Consider the following 25,657-nt stretch of genomic DNA (forward strand, 5'->3'; position numbering starts at 1 on the left):
TGCCATCGCTCTGGCCTCGGTCATGAAGTTCTTTAGGATGTAGTTATTTAGTTCTTTGGTCAGGCATCTGAGGTCATCATTGTGATTTACAAAGTCATTTCTAGTTGTGTTTCCAACATAAAATGTTGATTATGTTTCACAAATAAAATTTGTCCTGTGGGGGCTGGAAAGATAGCATGGAGGTAAGGTGTTTGCCTTGCATTCAGAAGGTAAGGTATTTGCCTTGCATTCAGAAGGAAGGTGGTTCAAATTCCGGCATCCCATATGGTCCCCCAAGCCTGCCTGGGGCAATTTCTGGACATAGAGCCAGGAGTAGCCCCTAAGCACTACCGGGTGTGACCCCAAACCCAAAAAATATAAAAATAAAAAAGTGCTCTCTTTTGGGGCCGGAGAGATAACATGGAGGTAAGACATTTGTCTTGCATGCAGAAGGTTCAATGGTTTGAATCCGGCATCCCATATGGTCCCCTGAGCCTGCCAGGAGTGATTTCTGAGCATAGAACCAGGAGTAACCCCGAGCATTGCCGGGTATGACCCCCCCAAAACAAAACAAAACAAACAAAAAAATTGTCCTGTGGCTCTATATTTCAAAATTTCCAGAAATTGTGTTATGATGATCATGAATGTATTTTTGTATTAATTTCCCAATACAATAAAATATTTGTACATCTCAGAGGATCATGAACAATGTCCTTTCCTGGAATGTTTTTAATTTTGTTTTTGGGGTCACACCCAGCAGCGATCAGGGGTTAATCCTGGCTCTGCACTCAGAAATTGCCCCTGGCAGGCTGGGGGATCATATGGGATGCCAGGATTTGAACCTCCATTCGTCCTGGATTGGCTGCATGCAAGGCAAACGCAGTATGAAATATGATATCAATTCAAGTGGAAGCTTCATGCCACAAATACAGGACATTGGAGAAACACAGGTTGGAAGCAAACGCTGATGCAGGAAATAATGCACAAATGGCTAAGAGGATAAGGTAGGCTCAGGATCTTACATACAAGACTTCTGCTCTTAAGAAGCAGAAAACTGGAAACTAAGCCTGCCCAGTGGGGCCCGACTGTGAAAAATTGTGAGTGCTGCCTGTGTGTGTCTGTCTCCTGTCCTGTCGTGTGAAACTCTTGGGAGTGGGCTGAAAAGAGGCTCCAGAAGAGCACTTAGGCTCTGCTTTGCTACGCGGCTGTGCTCTCTTTCTAAGGAAAGAACACCATCGCAACAAAAAGAAAAAATCACACTAAGAACTGTGCTGGATGACTGCAGCCCAGCTTTTCTCTCCTCTGCTGCGTGCTCAGGCCCAAGATTTGATCCTGTGAGAGGCTTCATCTATGGAGGACTCCCCTCCCTTGGAGGCAAGTTGACCCACCCAGAAAGGGTGGGGCCAGAGGAGTGTGGCTGCGTACATCATTTAGCCAATGAATACCACCACAACATGTAGAAAAACCCACAATACAAGTGTGACAATGGGGAAACAACGCAGGCCAGCATCAGACATAGAGAATGAAGATGACAATTCTGATGATCAGATAATGACCAACCAACTAATCAACCTCTCAGACAAGGACTTTAGACAAGCAATATGGAAGATTTTATAGATAAAAATAAAAACAGGGGCTGGAATGATAGCACAGGGGTAAGGTGTTTGCCTTGCATACTGCCAACCTAGGACAGATCCAGTTTTGATCCCTGGCATACCATATGGTCCCCAAAAGCCTGAGAGGAGCAATTTCTGAGTGCAGAGCTAGGAGTAACCCAAGCACTGCTGGGTTTGGCCCATGAACTAAAAAAAAAATAAAAGAAACATACAAAGAAAAAGTTTATTAGTGCTAAATACAGAGTCAGATGTTTGTACTTTTCCCTGGCTAATTTCTCAAGGACATTATGCAGTTTGTGTGGGTGCATTTGCTCTTGTGGATGTTATTTACTGTTAATTAGCCATATTTGCTTCAAACATACAAGTTTTCACCTGTGTGAATCGGTGTCTGATGAGACTTGACCTCCAACTGAGGTCTCGCTTACACTCCCTACAAACATAGTGTTTCACCCCTGTGTGTCCTCTGATGGGTGATCATACTTGACTATTGAAAGAAGCCTCACAATACACCCAGCAAACATGGGGCTTTTCCCGTGTCCTCGTGTCTGAAGAGAGCTGACCTCTCATTGAAGCCTTTCCCACAATTCCTACTAATATGGGGCTTCTCCACTGTGTGTCTTCTGGTATCTGATGAGACTTGACTTCAAAGTGAAGGCTCTTCCACAATCCCTGCAAACATGGAGCTTCTCCCCAGTGTGTGTCCTCGTGTGTCCGGTGAGAGCTGATCTCGGACTGTAGCCTTGCCCACACTCCCAGCAAACATGGGGCTCCTCCCCCTGTGTGTGTCTACTCGTGTCTGATGAGATTTGACTTCAAACGGAAGCCTCTCCCACAATCCCTGCAAACATAGGGCTTCTCCCCTATGAGTGTCCGCCGGTGTCCTATGAGAACTGACCTCTCACTGAAGCCTCTCACACAATCCCTGCAAACAAGGGACTTTTCCCTGTAGGAGCCAGATTCTCCCTCACAGTCTTGGCATAAGCACAGCCATCTTGTAGCAAACTGCCATTTTCTAACAGGCCTGTCCTTTAATTGAGCTATCCATTGTGTACGTGCCAACTGGCCATGAGTTGACGCAGATCAAAAGAACCATAAGGTCACACTCTTCTGGCTCAGGAAACTCAGACCTATAGAGCATTTGGTGTGATAATAGGATATTCCTCAGGAAACTTGTATTAAATTAACAGGCACATGCCATACCTTTTGAACTGCATGATGACAAATGCTTGCTTGACAAATGTTTGCATTGTGCCTTCCTCCCTTTGTGTAAAAACTATATAAGTCATGGCATTTCAAAAATAAATCGACACCATAATCAGAATCCTTGGTGGTCCCCTTTTTCCCCACCCATTTTCTTTTCAGGTGCAGACCCTTTCCACGACCACGAATAAACTGAAACTGCTGGCCAGCATTCTTCTGGTGTCTGATGAGATTTGACTTCAAACTGAAGCCTCTCCCACAATCCCTGCAAACATAGGGCTTCTCCCCTGTGTGTGTCCGCTGGTGTCCTATGAGAGTTGACCTCTCACTGAAGCCTCTCCCACAATCCCTGCAAACAAGGGGCTTTTCCCCAGAGTGTGTCTTCTGGTGTCTGATGAGATTGACAGGTGTGGCCCTAACAACAAAATAATTTTTTAAAAGGTTCCACTATCCCCAGTCATAAAATCAATTATTGGGGCTGGAGAGATAGCATGGAGGTAAGGCATTTGACTTTCATACAGAAGGATGGTGGTTCGAATTCTGGCATCCTATATGGTTCCCTGTGCCGGCCCAGGGCGATTTCTGAGCATGGAGCCCGGAATAACCCCTGAGCGCTGCCAGGTGTGACCCAAAAACCATAAATAAAATAAAATAAAATAAAATAAAATACATTATTATTTGATAAAGGGGCAAGAAAGAACAAAATGGAGCAAGAAAAGTCTCTTCAACAAGTGGTGGTCAGCCACATGAAAAAAAAAAAGCAAACTCTAGACCTCGATCTGACACCATGCACAAAAGTCAAAACCAAATGGATTAAATACCTTGATATGAGACCCAGAACCATAAGGTATATAGAAGAACACACGGATAAAACAATCTATAACATTGAGACCAAAGGCATCTTCAAGGAGGAAACAGCATTGTCCAAACAAGTGAAAGCAGAGATACCCAGATGGGACTATATAAAGTTGAGAAGCTTCTGCACTTCAAAGGAAATAGTGATGAGGCTACAAAGGCCATCCACAAAATGGGAGAAACTATTCTTCTCATCAGATAAGAGGTTAATATCTAAGATATGCAAGGTATTGACAGAATTTAACAAGAATAAACATCTAACCCCATCAAAATGGGGAGAAGAAATGAATAGCATTTACTCAAAGAAGAAATACAAATGGCTAAAGGACATATGAAAACATGCTCCACATCACTAAGGATAAGAGAGATGCAAAGAAAAACAAGATACTATCTCACACCATAGAGACTGGCACACATCACAAAGAAAAAGAACAATCAGTGCTGGTGGGGATGTGGAGAGAAAAAACTCTCCTTCACTTCTGGTTAGAATACCCTCTAGTCCAGCCTTTATGCAAAACATAAGGAGATTCCTCAAAAACTGGAAATTGAGCTCCCATATGATTCAGTTATACCACTCCTACGGATATACAGTTGGAACACAAAAACACAATACAAAAATGACTTCTGCACACCTATGTTCATTTTAGTGCTATTTCAATAGAAAGAATCTGGGAACAACCCCAGATGCCCAACAACAGATGAGTGGCTAAAGAAACTGTGGTACATATATCCCATGTTGCACTGGTGAAGGGGGGATGAAATCCAACTAGAAACATGTTTGTAATAATTGTGCTTAAATATATTCATTTAAAATAATCCCACTATAGTATATTTATCTGAAACATCTATGATTTTATTTTTTCTTATTAATGTTTTATTATACTCTCAGGGTTTCCAACAAGTCATAGTGAATTCTCACTCTCACTCTCTCTGAAATACCTGGCATAGCCCCCCCACCCCCTCTGTTTTTGGACCACATTTGGCGGCACCCAGAGGTTACTCCTGATTCTGAGCTCAGAGATTTCTCCTGTCAGACTTGGGGAACAGTATGGGATGCCAGGGATCAAACCTAGGTTCATCCCAGACTGGTGATATGCAAGGCAAATGAACTACCATTGTGCTTTCAGTCCGCTTTGTCCCTGCTCTCTCTGTTTTGTGTGGACAGTTCCTACATGTTGGCGTTCCTAGATGGGTACAAGACCCCACACAGCAGCTGGGTCCCCCGGCCCCTGCTAACCTTATAACACTGGGCCATGCAGCCTTGGCTCTCTCAGCTTGCAGCCCTGCAGTCCTAGCATCCTGAGGACTTTGCGTGTAGATATACTAAAGGTAAATGTGTAGATATACTAAAGGTAAATAAATTAGGGGCTCTATGGGCTATGTTACCCCCAATGCCATATGCTAACCTCACCTGAATGGTAAGACCCACACACAGCTTACAGAGGTCTATGGTTGGTAATTAAGGGGTTACCTGGTGAAGAGGTGAGAGATCAGACACAGGATGGCTGCTGAGTAGCAGGAAAGAGGCTGCTTAGCTTTGTGGTCATCTGAAAAAAGCAGATGGAGATTAGAGCCTTCAAATATAGCTTGATGGGGCCGGAGAGATAGCATGGAGGTGAGACGTTTGCCTTGCATGCAGAAGGATGGTGGTTCGAATCCCGGCATCCCATATAGTCCCCCGAGCCTGCCAGGAGTGATTTCTGAGCGTAGAGCCAGGAGAAACCCCTGAGCACTGCCGGGTGTGACTCAAAAACCAAAAAGAAAAAAAAAAGAAAGGAAGGCAGGAAGGAAGGCAGGAAGGCAGGCAGGAAGGCAGGCAGGCAGGAAGGAAGGCAGACAGGAAGGAAGGAAGGCAGACAGGAAGGAAGGAAGGCAGGCAGGCAGGAAGGAAGGCAGGAAGGCAGGAAGGAAGGCAGGCAGGAAGGAAGGAAGGCAAGAAGGCAGGAAGGAAGAAAGGAAGGAAGGAAGAAAGGAAGGCAGGCAGGCAGGAAGGAAGCTTTGTCCTAGCTTTTTCCTTAACTCACCCCTTTTGAAGAACCACCTAGGCTTTATTTGGGTTTTTTTGGGGGCCACACCTGGTGTCACTCAGAGGTTAGTCCTTACTCTGTGCTCAGAAATTGCCCCTGGCAGGCTTGGGTGACCATATGGGCTGCGAGGAATCAAACCCGGGTCCATCCTGGGTCGACCACATGCAAAGCAAATGCTCTACCTCTGTGCTATCACTCTGGCCCCACCTAGGCTTAATTAAACATTAAATAAGTACTTTTATTATTTAAATCCATCTGCCCTTGCTCAACCAGCTCGATAGAGTCTGAATAAAAGAGATCAAAAAGGAGAGATTCAGTCCATGAGTATAGAAGCCCTCCAGATACTAAACTTTTCCTCATTTATTTATATCCTGTTGTGTGTGTTTTATTTTAGTTTTGGGACCACACTCAGAGGAGCTCAATATTTACTGAGTAGATAATCCTGCCAGAGGATTGTCTGAGAGTAGAGTGTTCTGTTAACCTAGTTTTTTTAATGGGAGTTTCTCTTTCTTTGTACAGAGACTGTGATAGGCTATAGGTTCAGATTCTTTTATTTTCTTTTTCCTTTTTTGGGGGGAGGGTCATACCAATGGCAGCAGCGCTCAGGGGTTACTCCTGCTCTCAGAAATCGCTTCTGGCAGGCTCAGGGGACCATATGGAATGCCAAGAATTGAACCCAGGTCCTTCCTAGGTTGGCCATGTGCAAGGCAAATGCCCTACTGACGGGCTATCTTTCTGACCCAGGACTCAGATTCTTTGTTTTGGGGTCACACTCGGCAGCGTTCAGAGTTTACTCCTGATTCTGTGCTCAGAAAGTTCTCCTGGCAGGCATGAGGGACCATATGGGATGCCAGGATTTGAACCAAAGTCTATCCTGAATTGGCTGCTTGCAAGGCAAATGCTCTACCGCTGTGCTATCTCTCTCTCCAGCCTCAGGACTCAGATTCTTAATCTTTTAGTCCTCCTCTTGAGCATGAATTCAGATTAGTCCACTATCAGTGGACCAGAGTTTCAAGGATGAATTTTTCCATCTCATGAGTATGCAAATAAATTGACGTCTATTGAATTAAATTCTAGTGTTCATATCTAATAATATCAAAAAACACCACTAAAGTTCACAAGAGCACAGCCCTCATCATGGACTGGACATGGAAAATCTACTCACAGTGGCCACAGTAAGTGCTCTAAGTTACTGAAGTAAAAAGGGAACTATGTCCATTAAGTGTGCCGTTCTGGGCCGGAAAGATAGCACAGTGGTGTTTGCCTTGCAAGCAGCCAACCCAGGACCTAAGGTGTTGGTTAGAATCCTGGCATCCCATATGGTCCCTGTGTCTGCCAGGAGCTATTTCTGAGCACAGAGTCAGGAGTGACCCCTGAGCACAGCCAGGTGTAGCCCCCCCAAAAAAGAAGTGTGCCGTTCCACTACTGACTCTGCCCACAATTGTACTACTCACATGTGCAGCTGGTGCAGTCTGAGGTTGAGGTGAGAAAAACTGGGACATAGAGATCTCCTGCAAGGAAATCTGGATACACATTCAGTAGCTTCTGGATGCACTGAGTAGATATACAAAGCCCCACAGTATACACAAGAATGATAAGAGGCAAAGAGCCGTATTCATTTTAGCCGAGTGTTCGCCACCCCTGGGATAGACCAGGACGATAAAGTTCCAGAGTAATCAACTGCAGACAAGTACACCAGCACAGCCCAGATGGAACCGGGCTAACTGAGAACTGAGGACATGATCCTGCGTTACTCTATTACTGGTAGACACAGTGTGACAACCCCCGTCCTGAGTGTGTCAGAAACCTGAGGGAGAATCAGTGTGCTGGGTGAGATGACAAGGGTTCTAAGGACTCTGGACTTCCTACTGTAGTGGATGGGTTTAGACACAGAATGTGCTCACAGACTCAGGTTTTATTGAAGGGGAAATAACAGTTTCTAATTGCCTTGAGAAAGACTACTCTCTCACTGACTAGTCCTGACTGATGAGTCTCTGCTGGTTTAACAGTAAGTTAATGCACTTTAGATCTTTCCTTACCTAACTGCAACTTTTTTTTGTTTTTTGTTTTTATTTGTTTTTAATTTTTAATTATGAGAACAAAGATGCAAAGAAAGAGGACAAGGTAAAGTTACAGTGGAAGGATAATCACCCATAAACAATTCTCAGAAGAAGTTCCCTTGCTGATATCTTAACTTTGAACTTTCAGCCAAAGAACATTAAGATAAATAAAACAGAATCCGTGTACGATTACTTTGTCCCTCAAGTCCCCAGGTTGTAATACATTATAATATTTCTTAGCAGCAGACAAGGCAATCTAAAGCCATAAAACTTACGTAACTCCTTAAACATTAGAGGCATAGTATTTTTTACATTTCCATGTACAGGCATATTAGCTTAAGTTAACCTCAAATTTTAAGTGTTTTTTTTTTTAAGGATTAGAGTCAAAGGAGCACAGTAAAAACGGTGTTAGAGTGGCAATTGTTGTTTGCATAAGCCCACCAAAATACGAGGGGCATGGAAAGGAATAACCTTGGCCTAAATACAAAGAGACCCTTCTTCCCCTGTAGTTTCCTAGCGTAAGACCAACTCTAGGCTCCAGGCAAGCTAGATCATCCAATCCAAGACATTGTCTGTAGTGCCAACACACTTTTGTTTTTCACACAGTCTCTGTTGTTGGTATCATGTTTCTGTATTAAAGATCCTGGAATCTGTATATCCTACATTGAAGTCAGGGCGTGGAGCATCCTCTCGTTTCACCTCACAATTAAAGGGTAATTCAGGAAGCCCTGTCCTGTAAGCAGGTCGTTGTTGTTTTTTTTTTTTTTTTTTTTTTGGTTTTTGGGCCACACCCAGTAACGCTCAGGGGTTACTCCTGGCTATGTGCTCAGAAGTTGCTCCTGGCTTGGGGGACCATATGGGACACCGGGGGATCGAACCACGGTCCGTCCAAGGCTAGCGCAGGCAAGGCAGGCACCTTACCTTCAGCGCCACCGCCTGGCCCATGTCGTTGTTGTTAACTGCAACTTTTTTTACTTTTTACCCTGACCTGTCCTTGAGAGAAAGTAAATGACAAAAAGTTTTGAATTTTATTTCCACTCATAAAGAACAGCATACATGTGATCAGCTATTTGCTATGTTATAAAGGCTAAAATAGTGGTCCATATCAGAATCACATTCTTTAGTCTGTACCCCTGTGTTGAATCAGAAGGGACACTACCACAGAACAGTCTTCTTGATTATCTGGATAAAGGAGCAGAACTATCCTTCGGGCTGGAGTGGTAGTACAGTACTAGGGCATTTGCCTTGGATGTGACTGACCTAGAACGAATGTGGATTTGGTGCCCAGTATCCTATATGGTCCCCCAAGTCAAGAGCAACTTCTGAGTACAGAGCCAGGAGTAACACCTGAGCACCATTGGGTGTGACCCCTCCCCCCAAAAAGAACAGTCCTTAAAAATAGAAATTATTATCATTATATGAATTTATATTATTGGAGTTAAATCTACACACATTTCTTTTTTTCTTTTCTTTTCTTTTTTTTTTTTTGTCACACCCAGCAGTTCTCAGAGGTTACTCCTGGCTCTATGCTCAGAAATCACCCCGACAGGCTCGGGGGACCATATGGGATGCCAGGATTCAAACCAACGTCCTTCTGCATGCAAGGCAAATGCCTTACCACTGTGCTATCTCTCCAGCACCAAATCTACACACATTTCTAAGAAATTCTATGCATTAGCAAAAAATCATTTTATCTGAGTTGAAATTCATGTGTTATCTGTAAATGAAGCTGGTAGGATCAGATTCCAAAGTGTAGAAGTCACTGGCGAGGTCAGTGCCACTGGATGTTGAAGTCACTGGTGAGGTCAGAACTCAGGTGAGACAAACACTTACAAAGCAGCATCCATCAGCCACTTTCAGGAGAATAACTTAGTTTACTGTAAATAAGTAGGAAATTAATATTTATATTAAGGGAGAATAAGGTGTGGACTCTTGTTTGCCAACCTGGCTGGATGTGAGAGGGGATTAAGACAGGGTATGTGCTTCTGTGTTTAGGGTAGATAAGGTAAGGAGTTTTGGGAAAGCAGGGTGTATGCCAGGGGTGGCGAACAAGTTTGACACAAAGAGCCAAAATTTTAAACCGTGAGAGTCAGAGAGCCACACCACGCAGGGACCTGCCAAAACAGACAAACACTCACACAAAAGCATATAATTTTAACAATAATATATTCAACACATATTGCATTTTGCCATTTTGAGTGAGGGTAAAAATTCTGTAGTGATGGTGAGGGTGTGCTGCGTCCTCCACACTAAGAACTAACGACAAGATGTGACACAACATGTGACATATGGGTCCCCCCATGCAGTTGTTTCCGAGGGATGGGAGATGGGATGACTCTGGACTACGTGCACAGAGATCTCTCCTCAGAGGTCCCTCCTCAGAAGCAGCATAACAAAATCCAAACTTGGCAAAGAGCCACAGTATACAAAATAATGATAAGAGACAAAGAGCCGCATTCATTTTGGCTGGGAGCCGCATGTGGCTTGAGAGCTGCGTGTTCGCCACCCTTGGTGTATGCTCTGGATTTTAAAACAGGTTGTGTGCTTCACTTGATAAACTACATTTAGGAAGACCTTATTCGGTATTCGAAGTGTCTCTTGAGCACTGCTCTATGCGCATAACTCCATATTCTTTTTTTTGTTTTGTTTTGTTTTTTGTTTTTTTTTGGGGGTCACACCGGCAGTGCTCAGGGGTTACTCCTGGCACTATGCTCAAAAAATCACCTCTGGCAGGCAAGGGGGGGGCATATGGGATGCTGGGATTCGAACCACCATCCTTCTTACCTCCATGCTATCTCTCCGGTCCCTATAACTTCATATTCTTGAGCTGGAACTTGCCATTAGACGTCAGAGACCGGAGAATATGGTACTTTTTGACAGTGGTTATGGTCACTTAAAAGTATTCTGTGTGTAGGAATTTGTCAGTGTCAAGGGTGTGTGAACTACTCAGTGTAGCTAATTGTCCAAGCTCAGACACAAACCTGGAATGTGCCCAGAAGTGCTGGAACCAGTCTGGATCAACACACAGACTCTGGAGGGAAGCCTCATGTGCATGCTCAGTTCTCAGCATGCAAGCTTTTTCCTTGGCAGATTTCACCATCCCAAGTCTTCTCGGAAGTCAATCTTTGTGATAAACCTATTTAAATGATATTATGAGGTTTGTTCTTGAGGTTTTCACAGGAATGGCGTCTGCTCACATCTGGACATTGATGGGCTATGTTGATATCATATTTGACACAGGTAGTAATTGACCTAATAAAGCCTCTCTGTAGGACTAAACCACAAATCGCAGATATAAGCCAGGAACATGGCGAATCTGGGAAACAACAAGTAAAGACAACTGCAGAACACATTTTTGGAATTATCATCTGAAAATATTTCATCATGCAGAAAGTCTTTACAGAAGTTACTAGTAGACTTCATGAGGTGCTGTTTTACCATTTTCTTTTCTTTTCTTTTCTTTTTTTTTTTTTGGGTCATATCCAGTATCCCTCAGGGGTTATTCCTGGCTCTATGCTCAGAAATCGCCCCTGGCAGGCACAGTGGACCATATAGGATGCCGGGATTTGAACCACCATCCTTCTCCATGAAAGGCAAATGCCTTACCTCCATGCTATCTCTCCAGCCTCTGTTTTACCATTTTTAATTTGCACAGACTATGGTCTTCTATTTTTTATTTAGAGAAGTGTGAGTTATAAAGTGATAGTTCAGTTTCATGCATAACACTTCAACACCAACCCCACCACCAGAGTCAATTCCCATCACCTGTGTTGTCATAATACATCATTACCATCTTTTTCAACTCTGTGTGAAGCCAGTGGGAGGCAACACTCACACAAAGAGAGGTAAGGACTGCATAGGACAGCAAGAACTTCTAGGTTTTACTGTGATCCACCAAGGACACTGAACATCAACAGTTTTTTTTTTTTAGCATACACTTCAGGGAACATTTGGCCCTACCAGGGATAAAATCAGTGCTAGAGATAACAGTGTTCCTGGATCATAAAGACCAATTCCTGGGGCAGGTGCAGAAGCAATTCCTAACGGTATCAGGAATTTCCTGACATGATAGATATTCCTCAATCATAGAAAGGCCTGTCTTTATGGATTCATGGTGGCTAGAATCCTTGTTGTTTTCCGTCAGACTTGTGTGCCTAACATTGTCTCCTGGGTGATAAAACAACACCAAAGTATTGATATAGTCCCTTAAACACATTCCTATAATTTGAGTTTATTTAATAAAACAGAGAACTATAGGAAGACTGTTTTATTCCCTGACATTGGGGAACATCACATATATGAGACCACTTTAGGTCACTATTTGACCATAGGAGCCCAAGTGGGAGTTCTTCATAAACAAATATTTAAATATGGCCCTCAAGCAGACACATTTGAGTGAGTCCAGAATATGTATATTTTTGTTGATTTCAGTAATCGGGATTATATCTAGATATCAGTACAATGAACAACTTCTTTATCACGCTACAGCTTATTTCTCAATGTTCCTGAAATTTCATGCCATACTCAAGGCTAATATGGGTGTCCTTCTCAGGACTCATTTGTGATGTAAACATCCTTATCACTAGCTCTCTATTCTGAGTTTAAGCTCTGCCCCTCCTCCAACTGCATAGAAGAAAGGAACAAATTAAATGCTGTCCTGAGTAAAGATCTATTGGTTTACAGTTTATGTTGTTAATATTTACAGGCTATCACATCTTACTCAAGATCCAAATAAACAAAGGACATGAAAAACTAGTCCCATTCTAAGGCACACACCCAGAAGTTACAGTCTTGCGAATACAAACCCAGAGTCTCAAACTCTATTCTGCTGTGAGTGTCATTGCTTACATTACTAATCCGAGGGATGAATCTCAATCCTTAAACCAAGGTCAGTGCCAGAAACCTACATTAACAATGACTTGAACGAACTCTATTGAGAGATGTCATTTCAGTTATCCAGAACTCCATTCTTCCCAGGACATTGTTTCACTAAGGTGTCACTGAAGACTTTGTGTATGTTGCTGAAGCACCTGCTTGGGCATCTTTAAGCATGGTGGCATTGGTGGAGGGTAAGTCAGCAATGAACAGAACAGGGCATCAGTGATTTTATATAATCTTAGCTTGACAGGGTATTAAAAATGCAAAATCTTTTCAAAGAAACAGACTGAATTTCAGTGAATAAGTATTGGAATATATTGCTTCTTTAAGGAACATTAATTAGAACAGTTATAAAATTCAATGACTAATTAAGTTATAGCATCTATACAAAATACTTGAGAGAGACTGGATAAAGTATCTCTGAGGCCCAAAGACATGTTTTGGATTGCTGAAGAACACACAATTTTCCTCTGAGTCTTCCAGGAGTGATTTTGAGCACACAGTCAGGAGTAGTTTGAGCGCTGCTGGGTGTGGCCCCTCAAAAGAAACAAACAAACAAACAAAAACGCCCACACAGATTGGTAAGGACAACTCACTCTATCAACAGATAATAGAAAGATTATGTCTAATATCAAAGACACTGGCACAACAAGTGTTAAAATTATGGAGAAAAATGGAACTGTCATTTTCATTTGGTAGGAATTCTGTTTCAACCTCAATACAAAGAATATGGGAATTTTTCAAATAACAATCAATAGAACTACCTCATCATCTATAAAATTCCTGTTACTAGAAAATAACATGAAACCAAAAATATTATTCAGCTATGTGCTAAAAGAAGGCAAGTAATATGTATAATATCCCTTCAGTAACACTATTACCAAAGACAGTACCTAAAAAAAAGAGAAACAGAAAGAGAAAAAAATTATCTGCCATAGAAACAGGTAGATATGGGGTATAATATGTTTATAAATATAAACAGGTATAAATATGGGGGAAGGTGGAAGGAACTTGCGAATATTTGTGGGGCTAAATGTGCACTGGTGAAAGGAGGGCTGTTGGAACATTGTGTGACTGAAGCTCCCTCATGAATATCTTTGTATCTTACTGTGATTCAGATAAAATGTATTCATTCATAGCAGATATATCACCTACATAACAGGGTTAACCAGGAGACAGGAAGTGGATTATAGGCTTTCCATGGGTCATTTATTTACTGACAGAAGTCATCAAATTTGTAATCAAATTTGAATCAGATGTGTTGGTTTTGTAAATCTGTTTAATTTTAGTATTGAAAAAAATAATGACTTAAACACATGCCTACTACAATATGCAGGATATAAAGCAAACCAAATATTCATTCAGGATAGAAGGGAAACTTGTATCACATATACATTCTGGACATAAATACAGAACTATAAGAAAAGATGATAATACAAAGTCACCATTAGAATGGATTTGGAAGGAATAATTTTAGACAAATACGTTTATGGTGGATGAGGTCAAGTCCCACAGCTCTCATAATCTGGCAGCATATCACAGGTAACATGAGCTGTGAGGGTGACAGATCTTTGAACCTAGACAGGAATCTCCCAGCAGGGCAGGTCTGGGCTTGGTTGTTCATGGCCCACCGAGAGCATCTTCCTAAGCCATGGGATAGCCTGTTTTCAATAGGCATCTGAAATTGGTATGGTATCCAAGGAGAATATCTTGTGTGATCTCCTGAATTGTTTTCCAATATTTTGTTCTATTAAAGAATATACATAACAAAATAAGTCATGGCAATCTCTATATTATAGTACTTCTGAAAAAAAAAAAACCAAGTAAGGAGCAGACGATATGTTTACTTAGAATTAATTCAAATTGTAAACACACAGATTGTAAAATACCTCAAATCAAATGTTTGATATCGATGCCAGAGCAATACAGGAATCTGTGGCATTCAGAGGGATCTCTGTGAAAGCAAATCCTGTCAGTCTAGTTTCCTAGGGAAAGGAACTTTCTGTACACCACATCAAAAGACAAGAGTATGATCTAAGGCTCTCAAACAATCAGCCACAGAGATTTCAAAGGAAAACCTGAGTAATCTAGTCACTTTTTGTGAAGTTGAAATTGAAGTGTATTAAATTCAATAAAGAGAAGTTTGCCTTATAGGCCATTACAAAATTAACAAATGCTTCCCAATAGTCACTGTAAGCGCACAGCCCTCATGATTGGCTGGGCATGGAGAATCCTCTTTCTGCTCTCTGTGGGCACAAATAAGGGTTCCTGTTACTAGACTAAGAAGGGAACTAGGCTCAGTTCGAGGAGTCCTTCAGTCCTGTCTCTGTCCACTGGTGCACACTCACAGGTGCAGCCGGTGCAGTTTGGGGATTAGATGTGGAAACCTGGAACATTATCGAATATCTGCAAGGCATCCAGATACAGCGTCACCAGTTTATGGACAAAGGTTTGAGTGGATGGGAGCTATAAATTCTGGTAATGGTGTAGAATTTTGTAGAAAAAAATGCCATTTTCCAGGTTGTAGTTACTGTGCTTTTCTACAATGTTGCCAGGAAGATCCGTCAATAGCAGGCAGCTTTGCACAAACAGTGGGGAAGTCTGTTAGGACAGAAGGGACCATCATGACAATGAAAGTTGGAAATGATCCCTCTAGACAATAATTAGTCCTGAAAGGTAAACTGATAGGCATGATATCCATTCAGCAACAATATTGCAAACCAGTCTAAAGGGGAAAAAAGGTAGGATACTGGGTAGAAGGAAAACTGCCTCAGTGGGGCAATCTGCTATTCATTTGACAGGGACATTGGAAAGAAAATCATCCAAGCTCCCAGCACCCACACGAACCTCCGAACCTGTTGTTTCAAGTAGTGATGGCCGCTGATCGGCAATTTCTACTCAGGGCCTGACAATAGAGAAAGAAAAATAAATGAGATTGCTGTGATGTCAAAAACCTTTCAGTAGGAGTCTTAAAGAGCCAGACTCCAGCTCTTTAGCAGCCACTTCCTGGCCTGGAAGGTGAATTTTTCTTCTGCTCTTGAACTAAGTGATGTAAATCTATTCCTATGCAGAAACTGGAGGATCAGTTTCAAGAAAACATAAAACACACCCATCTTTGGTCTTATTTAGAGCTTAGGGTGCAGGCAATGATCAGGTGTGAAGGCTATGGTAATGAGCGCACTGAACTGTAAGAAAATGCCCATATTTTTAAAAATCCAGGTCATGAGCAATGCCCTTCCATGAATACTATTTCCAATGGTTTTTGTCTGGTAACTGGACAACCCAGACTTGGGGGGAAACCTTCCTAGGTCTTTGCACCTGCTCATGGAACCTGGAATTTTGGGTCCTGAGCGACCCCTGCTGTGCAGTCCTACCTAGTAAGGAGGATCCGGCCTGGGTTGCTAAGCAAATCATCCTCACAATCCTGTTATATCAGAAATGCTGCCAGTCTGTGAGCATTGGGACTGACCTCAGAATGCTTTTAGTCACAATATATATTTTAAGTTAGTTTATCACAAATTGGTACAATAACATTAACAAAAGTGTTGGTATATGCTCACACCTACTAAAATGTGCCCAAGAATTCTTTCTTGATGCAACCTCTAATTCAACTCCTAATTCTACACCTTACCCTCTACTACTTGTATCAATTATTATTCCAACTTCAATGCATGTTATTGTGTAACATATATGCCCCCCTGGTTTTTTTTTGGGGGGGGTTTGGGCCACACCCAGTAATGCTCAGGGGTTACTCCTGGCTATGTGCTCAGAAGTCGCTCCTGGCTTGGGGGACCATATGGGACACCGGATCGAACCGCGGTCCGTCCTAGTCTAGCGCTGGCAAGGCAGACACCTTACCTCTAGCGCCACCACACCAGCCCCATATATTCCTTTTTAAGTTAAATTTTATTTATTTTTTGGTTTTTGGGCCACACCTGGCTATCTGCTCAGAAATAGCTCCAGGCAGGTTCGGGGGACCATATGGGATGCCAGGATTCGAACCAACCACCTTACATCCTGGGTAGGCTGCTTGCAAGACAAACACTGCAGTGCTATCTTTCTGGCCCCATATATTCCCTTTTTTATTTCTACATATAACACTTGATAAAATCAGTGACATCTGTGATGCATTTACTGATGCACTTCCAGGTTAAGTTGCAATGAACTGCAAGATATCTTTTCAACTCTCCCTGTGATAATGCGTCATATGTATATGATAAACTTTTTTTTTATTTTTGGGCCACACCCAGCGGTGCTCAGGGGTTACTCCTGGCTGCCTGCTCAGAAATAGCTCCTGGCAGGCATGGGGGACCATATGGGACACCGGGATTCGAACCAACTACCTTTGGTCCTGGATCGGCTGCTTGCAAGGCAAACACCACTGTGCTATCTCTCCGAGCCCATATAATAAACTTTTTAATTCATGTATATTTGTTGAAAATTTGGGTAGCTCATATCTTGAATATTGAAAAAAGCATCAACATAGCTGTCAAACCCAATTCTTACATTTTTATCAATGCACTGTTATACTGTTGTTATGGAGAGTGCCATAAATACATATTCGAAAACCAAACACCACACTGAGTTTCAGTTTCCACCTGACACAAGGATCTTATAATCCACTCTGCAACTTCTGGTAACTCAATTCTATAGGACCAATTCAATCCAATCTCCTATTCCTGGTAAGTCGAGTTCTGTGATGTCTATAATGTTCAATTCAGATTTCTTAGGCAGTTTAGAAGAACTGAATGCCATGCTCTATTGTTCCTTACTTGAGAAATATCCAGATTGTTTTGATTCTGAAATAGGCACTAATACTATTAGAGGGTTCTTTCATCCCATCCCTCCACATTGGCTTGTTTTGAAACTAAAAATTCACTTTCTGATTATCGAACCACTTTCTTTACTAACACAGTGTGATCTTAAAAGAACTGGAACATAGGTTTATGATTCCGTGTTGTTTTAATCTCGCTTCCCGGTCGCCCACCACACTTATAATTAACAAACAACCCTGTTCTACTGTTAGATCAAATTGTGAATTCACATTCATTGTTATCTCCAGTTTGAGATTTTGTGCTGCGCAGAAGCAGTGTATGAGTGGCTACCAGCATGAAATATAGTATCAGCTCAAGTGGAAACATCATGCCTCAAATACAGGGTATTAAAGACAGGTCTGGAAGCAAACATTGATGCAAGAAATAATGCACATATAGTAAAGGGGATAACACAGGTTCAGGTACTCTGACATACAAGACTTTTGCTCCTAAGAAGCAGAAAGCTCAGTGGTAGAGTGCCAGAAGTTATCTGGAAACAAAGTACAATCAAATACACAGAAATGTCTTATTTCCTAGGAGATGGAATATTTCATAACTTCATCTTAAATACGATTTCTCTGCCGGAGCCTAAGAACCAACTTATTAATAATTTAACCTAAGTGATCTCAAATATTTACCAAATTTTGTTTAAAATTGGGCAATAGTGGGGCCAAAGAGATAGCATGGAGGCAAGGCATTTGCCTTGCATGGAGATGGTGGTTCGAATCCCAGTATCACATATGGTCCCCCGAGCTTGCCAGGAGAGATTTCTGAGTGTAGAGCCAGGAGTAACCCCTGATCACTGTTGGGTGTGACCCCCCAAAAATAGGGTAATAGTAGATATCTTCCCATTCTATTCCCTACTGCTTTCAGGGGGAAGGAATTATTAGGCGTCAGAAAGTTTATTGGGGCCAGCGCGGTGGCGCAAGCAGTAGGGTGTTTGCTCATTCTAACCTAGGACGACTGTGGTCCAATGTCCCCGGGTCCCATATGGTCCTCAAGGCAGGAGCGATTTGAGTGCATAGGCAAGAGTAACCCTTGAGCATCACCAGGTGTGACCCCAAAAGCAAAAAATATAGTTTATTAGTGCACAGGGCAAAATATGAAATCAGATGTTTGTACTTTTCACTGGCCACTTTCAGGTACAGTAATACAATTTGGCTACATTTGCTCTTTGTGGATGCTGATAAGTTATTTACTGCTCATTGGTCACCTTGCTTCAAACAGGGATTCTCACCTGTATGTGTACTCTGGTGTCTGATGAGATGTGACCTCTGACTGAAGCCTCTCCCACACTCCGTACAAACATGGGGCTTCTCCCCTGTGTGTGTTCTCTGGTGTCTGATGAGATTTGACATCTGACTGAAACTTTGCTCACACAATCTGCAAATATGAGGCTTCTCCCCTGTGTGTGTCCTCTGGTGTGTGATGAGGCCTAACCTCTGACTGAAGCCTTGCCCACACTCGCTGCAAACATGGGGCTTCTCCCCTGTGTGTGTCCTCTGGTGTATATTGAGACTTGAACTGTGACTGAAGCCTCGCCCACACTCCATGCAAACATAGGGCTTCTCCCCTGTGTGTGTCCTCTTGTGTGTGATGAGAGTTGACCTATCAGTGAAGCCTTGGCCACACTCCCTGCAAAAATGAGGTTTCTCTCCTGTGTGTGTCCTCTGGTGGGTGATAAGATTTGACCTCCGACTGAATCCTCGCCCACACTCCCTGCAAACATGGGGCTTCTCCCCTGTGTGTGTCCTTTCGTGTGTGGTGAGATTTGACCTCCGACTGAATCCTCGCCCACACTCCCTGCAAACATGGGGCTTCTCCCATGTATGTACCCTTTGATGTACCACATTTGATCTATCAGTGAAGTTTTGCCCAGGCCTTACATTTTTGTCTCTTAAAATTCGTGGCATTCCTAATCCTTGACCTACTCTCCCTGTGTCATTTGGATTTTCTTGTTGTCCTGTGTTACTTTCTTCCTCTTTTGCTATCTCATGTTTCTGACAGCTCCCTACTTGACTATAACATAGTTTAGAAAAGGCTGTTAAAATTCTTTTATGACTCATGTTTTTAGCCAGTGGTATGGAAATTTCTTTGTGATTTTGACTTTCAAACATGTCATTCCTTGGTTTGTCATTATAAGGATGAGAATGCTGTTGCCATTGGTTCTGATCATGTGGACAGGAATTCTCTGATTGAGCTTGCTTTCTTGCAGATGTTACTGGGAGGATCCGAGAAGGATGACTTCGTTTCATGTGATGATTGAGGAAGTTCTGATTGGAGAAAGCCAGTGAGCAGAAGGGACATGGGTGGATCTCTGACTTTAGTTCTGCTGAAAGAGGAAGACTTTGGTCAGAGTAGAGTTGAAAAGGCTGTCTGGACCATATAGCTCTATCTCCTGATACAATAGGTTCTTCTATCTTTCTTTATTTCATTGATAAAGATAAAACATCATGCTCTTAAATATTCTAGTGGGATTTTTGTTTGGTTGGATTTTGGAGCTATATCCAGAGGTACAATTTACTCCTTGCTCTGGGATCACTCCCTGCAGGATTGGACAACTGTAGAGAATGCTGTACTCTGCTCTCTAAACAGTGTTTTGTCATACTATTTGCATTCATTAAATCTTGAAAATTCAGAAAGTCTGTAACCAGATTCATTTGCCTTTGTATTTGGGACAAACTTCACAGTGCTCAGGGGTTACTCCTATTATGCACTGAGCAAGTACTCCTGCTGGCAGGGGAACCATATAGGAGGCCAAAGATTAATCCTGAGTTGGCACATGAAAGGCAAACACTCTATTCACCATACTATGGCTACAATATTTATTCTGGAACTTTGTTTTCTGGGCCACACTGGTCAAACTCAGGGGTTACTCCTGGCTATGTGCCCAGAAATTGCCCCTGGCTTGGGGGACCATATGGGGTATCAGGGGATCAAACCACAGTCTATCCAGGTCAGCCCGGTGCATGGCAAACACCCTACCACTGTGCCATTGCTCCGACCTATCCCGGAACTTGTTAACACAATTCTTAAGTTACCTTTCCATAAACAACATCCTGAAATTGTTATCATTGTGATTTAATTTCTAAAGATAGTTCACTCTCCTGAGATGTAGGAACACTTGATTTTATGAGCTCAAATCATACCTAGTGACATCCTACGATGAAAAATGTATAAATCTGATTAGGAAGCACTTAGCTTGGAATTATACTACCAAAGGCAAAATAGGGTTATGCTTAGAGAAATTATCAACAAATTTAAATTTGAGTCTTGGCATCTAAAAAGGCATATTTAGAGCCTAGAAACATAGTACAAAGTTTATGGTGCATGTTCAACCTGTGGCCAAACCTAGTTCACCTTTGATACTTTATACAACCAGAAATTATTCCTGAGAAAAATCTAAGAGTAACCCCTGAATATAAATAGGGGTAGCACAACCTCTCTCTCCAAAATATCCTCAAGTTAAAACCAGAGTTTCTTTTTTTTTGGGGGGGGGCACACCCGGCCTTGTTCAGGGGTTACTCCTGGCTGTCTGCTCAGAAATAGCTCCTGGCAGGCACGGGGGACCATATGGGACACCGGGATTCGAGCCAACCACCTTTGGTCCTGGATCGGCTGCTTGCAAGGCAAACGCCGCTGTGCTATTTCTCTGGGCCCAAAACCAGAGTTTCTACAAGTTAAGATATGATCCAGGAGGCAGATAGTATAGTAAGTATGGCCAGGACTGATCCCTGAATATAAGAGTAAGCCCAATTACGAACTGATGTGGCCTCCAAACAGAAAGTACTAGAATGAAACGCTAAATTTCAGCATAGATCAGAGGCGCCAAGGTCTTATGTGTCTATCCAAGTTCCCTTCTTACCTACTGTGTTTCTTCCACCTCTCCACTGGCCCTCATGATGTCTGATGATCTACAACTCTCATCTTGGAATACTCATTTTCTGACCCATACAAATTCAAAATCTTTTGTCCACTACTGTTTTTGTCTGTTTTTCGGTGTCCATCTTTCCTGTCTCCCTGTTCAGCAGCACCTACCTTTCTCTGCTGTGAATTCATTCTTCCACTTGTCCCAATTTAAGCCCAATTCCTGGCCAAAATCTTCTCCATACCAGACATACAGTTCACAGCCTGGTTTGATAATACGGCACGTTCGGTAAAAGATCTGACTATGATACTGAGAGGCCACGAGGTTCTGCTCCTCCTCATCTCTGGCACACTTCACATACCTGGGGTTGAAGCAGCAACAGAAAGCAGACCACAGGCATAAGTTCCTATTTTCTAAATTCATTTCAGACTTATTTCCATCAGGATTACACATAAAACCCAGTGACCAGAGAGGATGCAGTCTGAGTGGTAAAAAAAAAAAAAAAACCAAACAAACCCCAGTGACCAAAATACAAAAAGTCCAATGCACACACTCACCCAAGTTTGAACTTCATCATATTGCTCCACTGCCAGGAATGATCCCTGAACACAGTGCCAGGAGGAATACAAGTCCTACCAGGTGTGTCCTTAAGAAAGAATCACCGTATAGTTTGAAGGCTGATCCAAGTTCAATTTTAGGACATAATATTGTTCATCTCTGTTCTAGTTTGCTAACAAGAGATTTAAATTCCTTTTTTTTTTTTTTTTTGGGTCACACCCGGCAGTGCTCAGGGGTTACTCCTGGCTCTAGGCTCAGAAATTGCTCCTGGCAGGCTCGGGGCACCATATGGGATGCCAAGATTTGAACCACCGTCATTCTGCATACAAGGCAAACGCCCTTACCTCCATGCTATTTCTCAGGCCCTGAAGTTCCTTTGTTTGATTTTATCTTTGCACTCTATTTGCAAGACATTATATATAGTTAAATATTAAATTCTTTTTTTTAACTTTGATTCATTGATTGGTCTTTGGGCCACACCCGGCAGTGCTCAAGGGCCACTCCTGGCTCTGTACTCAGAAATTGTCCCTGGCAGGCTGGGGGACCATATGTAAGTGGGGAATCAAACTGGGTCCCTCCCAGGTCAGTCGCATACAAGGCAAACGCTACCACTGTACTATCTCTCTGGCCCCAAATATTAATGTCTCAAGTGACTTGTTCTGAATGTCTCCATTTGGCACCACAGAACATGGATTGTGAGATCAAAGTGATAAACTCCACTGTTTTACAGGGGTTGGCAACCTACCCTGAGGGATCGTACCATGGTCAGTCCTAGGCTAGCACAGGCAAGACAGATACCTTAATGCTTGTGCCACTGCTCCAGCCCCAACCTGTGGCTCATTTGAAGCTTTGCCATGGTTCCGATAACAGGGCGAATAGCAGGGGGCCGGGAAGTGGCTTCATTTATCTCTGCCACCTTCTGAAGCTCTGTGTGGCACAAATCTCATTAAACAGGTAAATTAAATATTTTAATTGGCTATTAATTTGCACAAATATATTTTACTTTTTTTGTTCTTGTTTTTTTGGGTTACACCTGGCTCTACACTCAGAAATCGTTCCTGGCAGGCTCGGGGGACCATATGGGATGCCAAGGTTCGAACCACTGTCCTTCTGCATGCAAGGCAAACGCCCTACCTCCATGCTATCTCCCCGGCCATATTTTACATTGTTAAGTGAAAATGTTCTTTATTTCATATTGACAGCTAACTGAACAATCCTATATATAAAATTAAGATAAGAAACAATGTATGCAGTGCTATATTTGTTTTAAATGTCACAATGGTTTTGCAGCTCCCAGGTTTTTTTTTTCCTTTGGAAATGAGTCCAAGTGGCTCTTTATGTCTTAAAGGTTGCAGACCCCTGGTAGAACATTTCAAGGATTAAGACACATGGATCAATTCTTAGGTCAATAACCATTGTTCCTGGCAAATCTCTCCAGGCTTTTACTTTTACTTAAGTTGTTTTATTTGGGCCACACCCAATGGCACTCAGGGACTATTCCTGGCTCTGCACTCAGGAATTACTCCTGATAGAGATCAAACCCAGGTCAGCTGCATGCAACACAAGCATCTTACCTGATGAATTATCACTCTGGCCTTCCAATCTCTTATATTTTAGAGATTTTTTTTACATGGTATAGAATCATTATTTTTTTTTGGTTTTGGGGTCACACCTGGCAGTGCTCAGGGGTTCCTTCTGGCTCTATACTCAGAACTCACTTCTGGCAGATTCAGGAGTCCATATGGGTTGCCAGCATTAGAATCACCATCCTGCATGCAAGGCAAGAACTTTACCTCCATGCTATCTCTCCAGCCCTGGTATAGAATTTCTATTTCAAGGAAGATCATATCTTTTATTCTCCCTCTTAGGCCCCAATATCCTATGAAGATATTCTCAGAGTGTGGACAAATGAAGACTGAAGAAAGCAAGTAGCCAAGGAGACATTTGAGGGAGATATGATGAGAAAGAAAGGAACTTAGGGTTAATTTGCATTTTATCTTAAAAAAAATTTTTTTTTAGTTTTTGGGCCACAACCAGGTGTGTTCAGGGTTACTCCTGGCCTTTTGCTAAGAAATCAATCCTGACAGCTTCAGGGAACCATATGGGATGCTGAGGATCAAACCCCGGTCTGCGGCAGTGTGCAAGTCAAACGCCCTACTACTGTGCTATCGCTCAGGCCAAGGAACATAAGGTTATAAAAGAGGAAGTCCTCTCTGAAATGTACAGTCTAGGGGCCGGGCGGTGGCGCTAAAGGTAAGGTGCCTGCCTTGCTTGCGCTAACCTTGGACGGACCGCAGTTCGATCCCCCGGTGTCCCATATGGTCCCCCAAGCCAGGAGCAACTTCTGAGCACATAGCCAGGAGAAACCCCTGAGCATTACCGGGTGTGGCCCAAAAACCAAAAAAAAAAAAAAAAAAAAAAAAAAGAAATGTACAGTCTATTAGTCTTACCTCATCCAATTTGCCAGAGATCTATCCGTTCCATCCATACACTCATAGCAATCTCTCCCTTTGTTGATCTGAGTTTAGAAAAGGAAGTTAGAAGAGCTTTAATTGGTGCGAAGGAAGAAGGATCTCCTTTACTGTCAACAGAGCTTTCTACCCGCACAGCCTCAGTCTAATTGAGAAAACAAAATATGCTTCTTAGTCATCATCTGCTGTTTCCAGTCAACATGGCTAAGAGCAGGACAACTTCACAGTAGAAGTCACAGCTCTGTCAGAAGCACTTATCTCTTATCTATCGTTTATATACAAGTTTTATATTCAAGCAGAGTTCACTCAGTAGACGTGCTACCAAGATCAACCCTTCTATCTGTATACCATCACAATAAAGGTGATGTTCTGCTATTCCATGGGGAGTGGGTCAAGTGCGAAGTCAGAGAACAGGACAAAAACAATTCTCACCAGCCAGGAGCACATACTGTTGGCTGCCTCTTCATCGTCTGTAATCTGGCCTTTAAAAGGGCCAAAGTGCAGATCCACTAGCAAGTCGGAGGCCTCATTCCATACTTCAAGTCCAGCGTCATGGATGCCTGACGGTCCGACCATTCTCAACCCATGTGGCAGAGTGAGGGATGAAGGGTTAATGTGCTCCTTTGCTACTGCTCTGTCCTTTACACATATAGGAGATGCATGAACAGAGCAGGTGTCAATGAAGAAGTCCTGACAGGTATCACAACCTGAATGGCAGAACAGAGAGGATATGCAAGGTATAATACATACTACTGGGTCCAGAGAGGCATTACTGGTATACAGACACTTGATCTGAATAACCCCAGCTCTATACTTGGAATCACTTGGTCCTGAGCACAGAGCCTGGAATAATCCCTGAGCTCTGCTGTAGAATACAAAAAAGCCACTGGAGGAGCCCAGTACTGACATCAAGAGGAACAAGTTGAGGGGAAATAGTTGAATTGAGTCATACAGTGAGTCAAAGGGGGCCACTTACATAGATATTCATCATCTTGGGGCTTGCCAATCTCCTGAAATGCATGGCCTATTCTTTCTCTTAAGCTATGTATCTTCATCTCTGGCTCCTTTCTCCTGAGTTCTGTGTTGGAGAGTAAGAAAATGAAATGGGTGAGTCCTGGAGTGTTAAATTTCCGCCCTCAATAAAAATTCAATATGCTTCTATCAAATTATGTCTTTTATATGTTCTGATTCCCTATTTCTTAATGATTAATTGAGAGAAAAGGAGCCCACATTGACTACTAATGCCTGTTCAATTTTTCTGTTTGTTTTGGCTTATGACACATGATGCTCAGGGGTTTATTCTGGCTTTTCTAGTCCTGTATTATTGTATT

At 42.5% G+C, this 25,657-nt stretch overlaps 2 protein-coding genes across 3 annotated transcripts in view; both read right to left on the reverse strand.

The window, feature by feature from the left end:
• LOC126000509 (histone-lysine N-methyltransferase PRDM9-like) overlaps nucleotides 1-25,657 on the reverse strand; it is a 770,602-nt gene that overhangs the window by 355,826 nt on the left and 389,119 nt on the right. The window lies entirely within an intron of this gene.
• LOC126000518 (histone-lysine N-methyltransferase PRDM9-like) overlaps nucleotides 1-25,657 on the reverse strand; it is a 322,719-nt gene that overhangs the window by 295,250 nt on the left and 1,812 nt on the right. Inside the window, exons 2-6 of the mRNA XM_049767773.1 lie at nucleotides 25,303-25,404; nucleotides 24,759-25,033; nucleotides 24,306-24,373; nucleotides 21,468-21,658; nucleotides 18,702-19,761 (exon numbers count right to left, since the gene is read on the reverse strand). Of these exons, the coding sequence (XP_049623730.1) occupies nucleotides 18,702-19,761; nucleotides 21,468-21,658; nucleotides 24,306-24,373; nucleotides 24,759-25,033; nucleotides 25,303-25,404 (1,696 nt within the window). The remainder of the gene's footprint in view (nucleotides 1-18,701; nucleotides 19,762-21,467; nucleotides 21,659-24,305; nucleotides 24,374-24,758; nucleotides 25,034-25,302; nucleotides 25,405-25,657) is intronic.

Source organism: Suncus etruscus (genome assembly GCF_024139225.1).
Source record: "Suncus etruscus isolate mSunEtr1 chromosome X unlocalized genomic scaffold, mSunEtr1.pri.cur SUPER_X_unloc_1, whole genome shotgun sequence".
NCBI lineage: Eukaryota > Metazoa > Chordata > Mammalia > Eulipotyphla > Soricidae > Suncus > Suncus etruscus.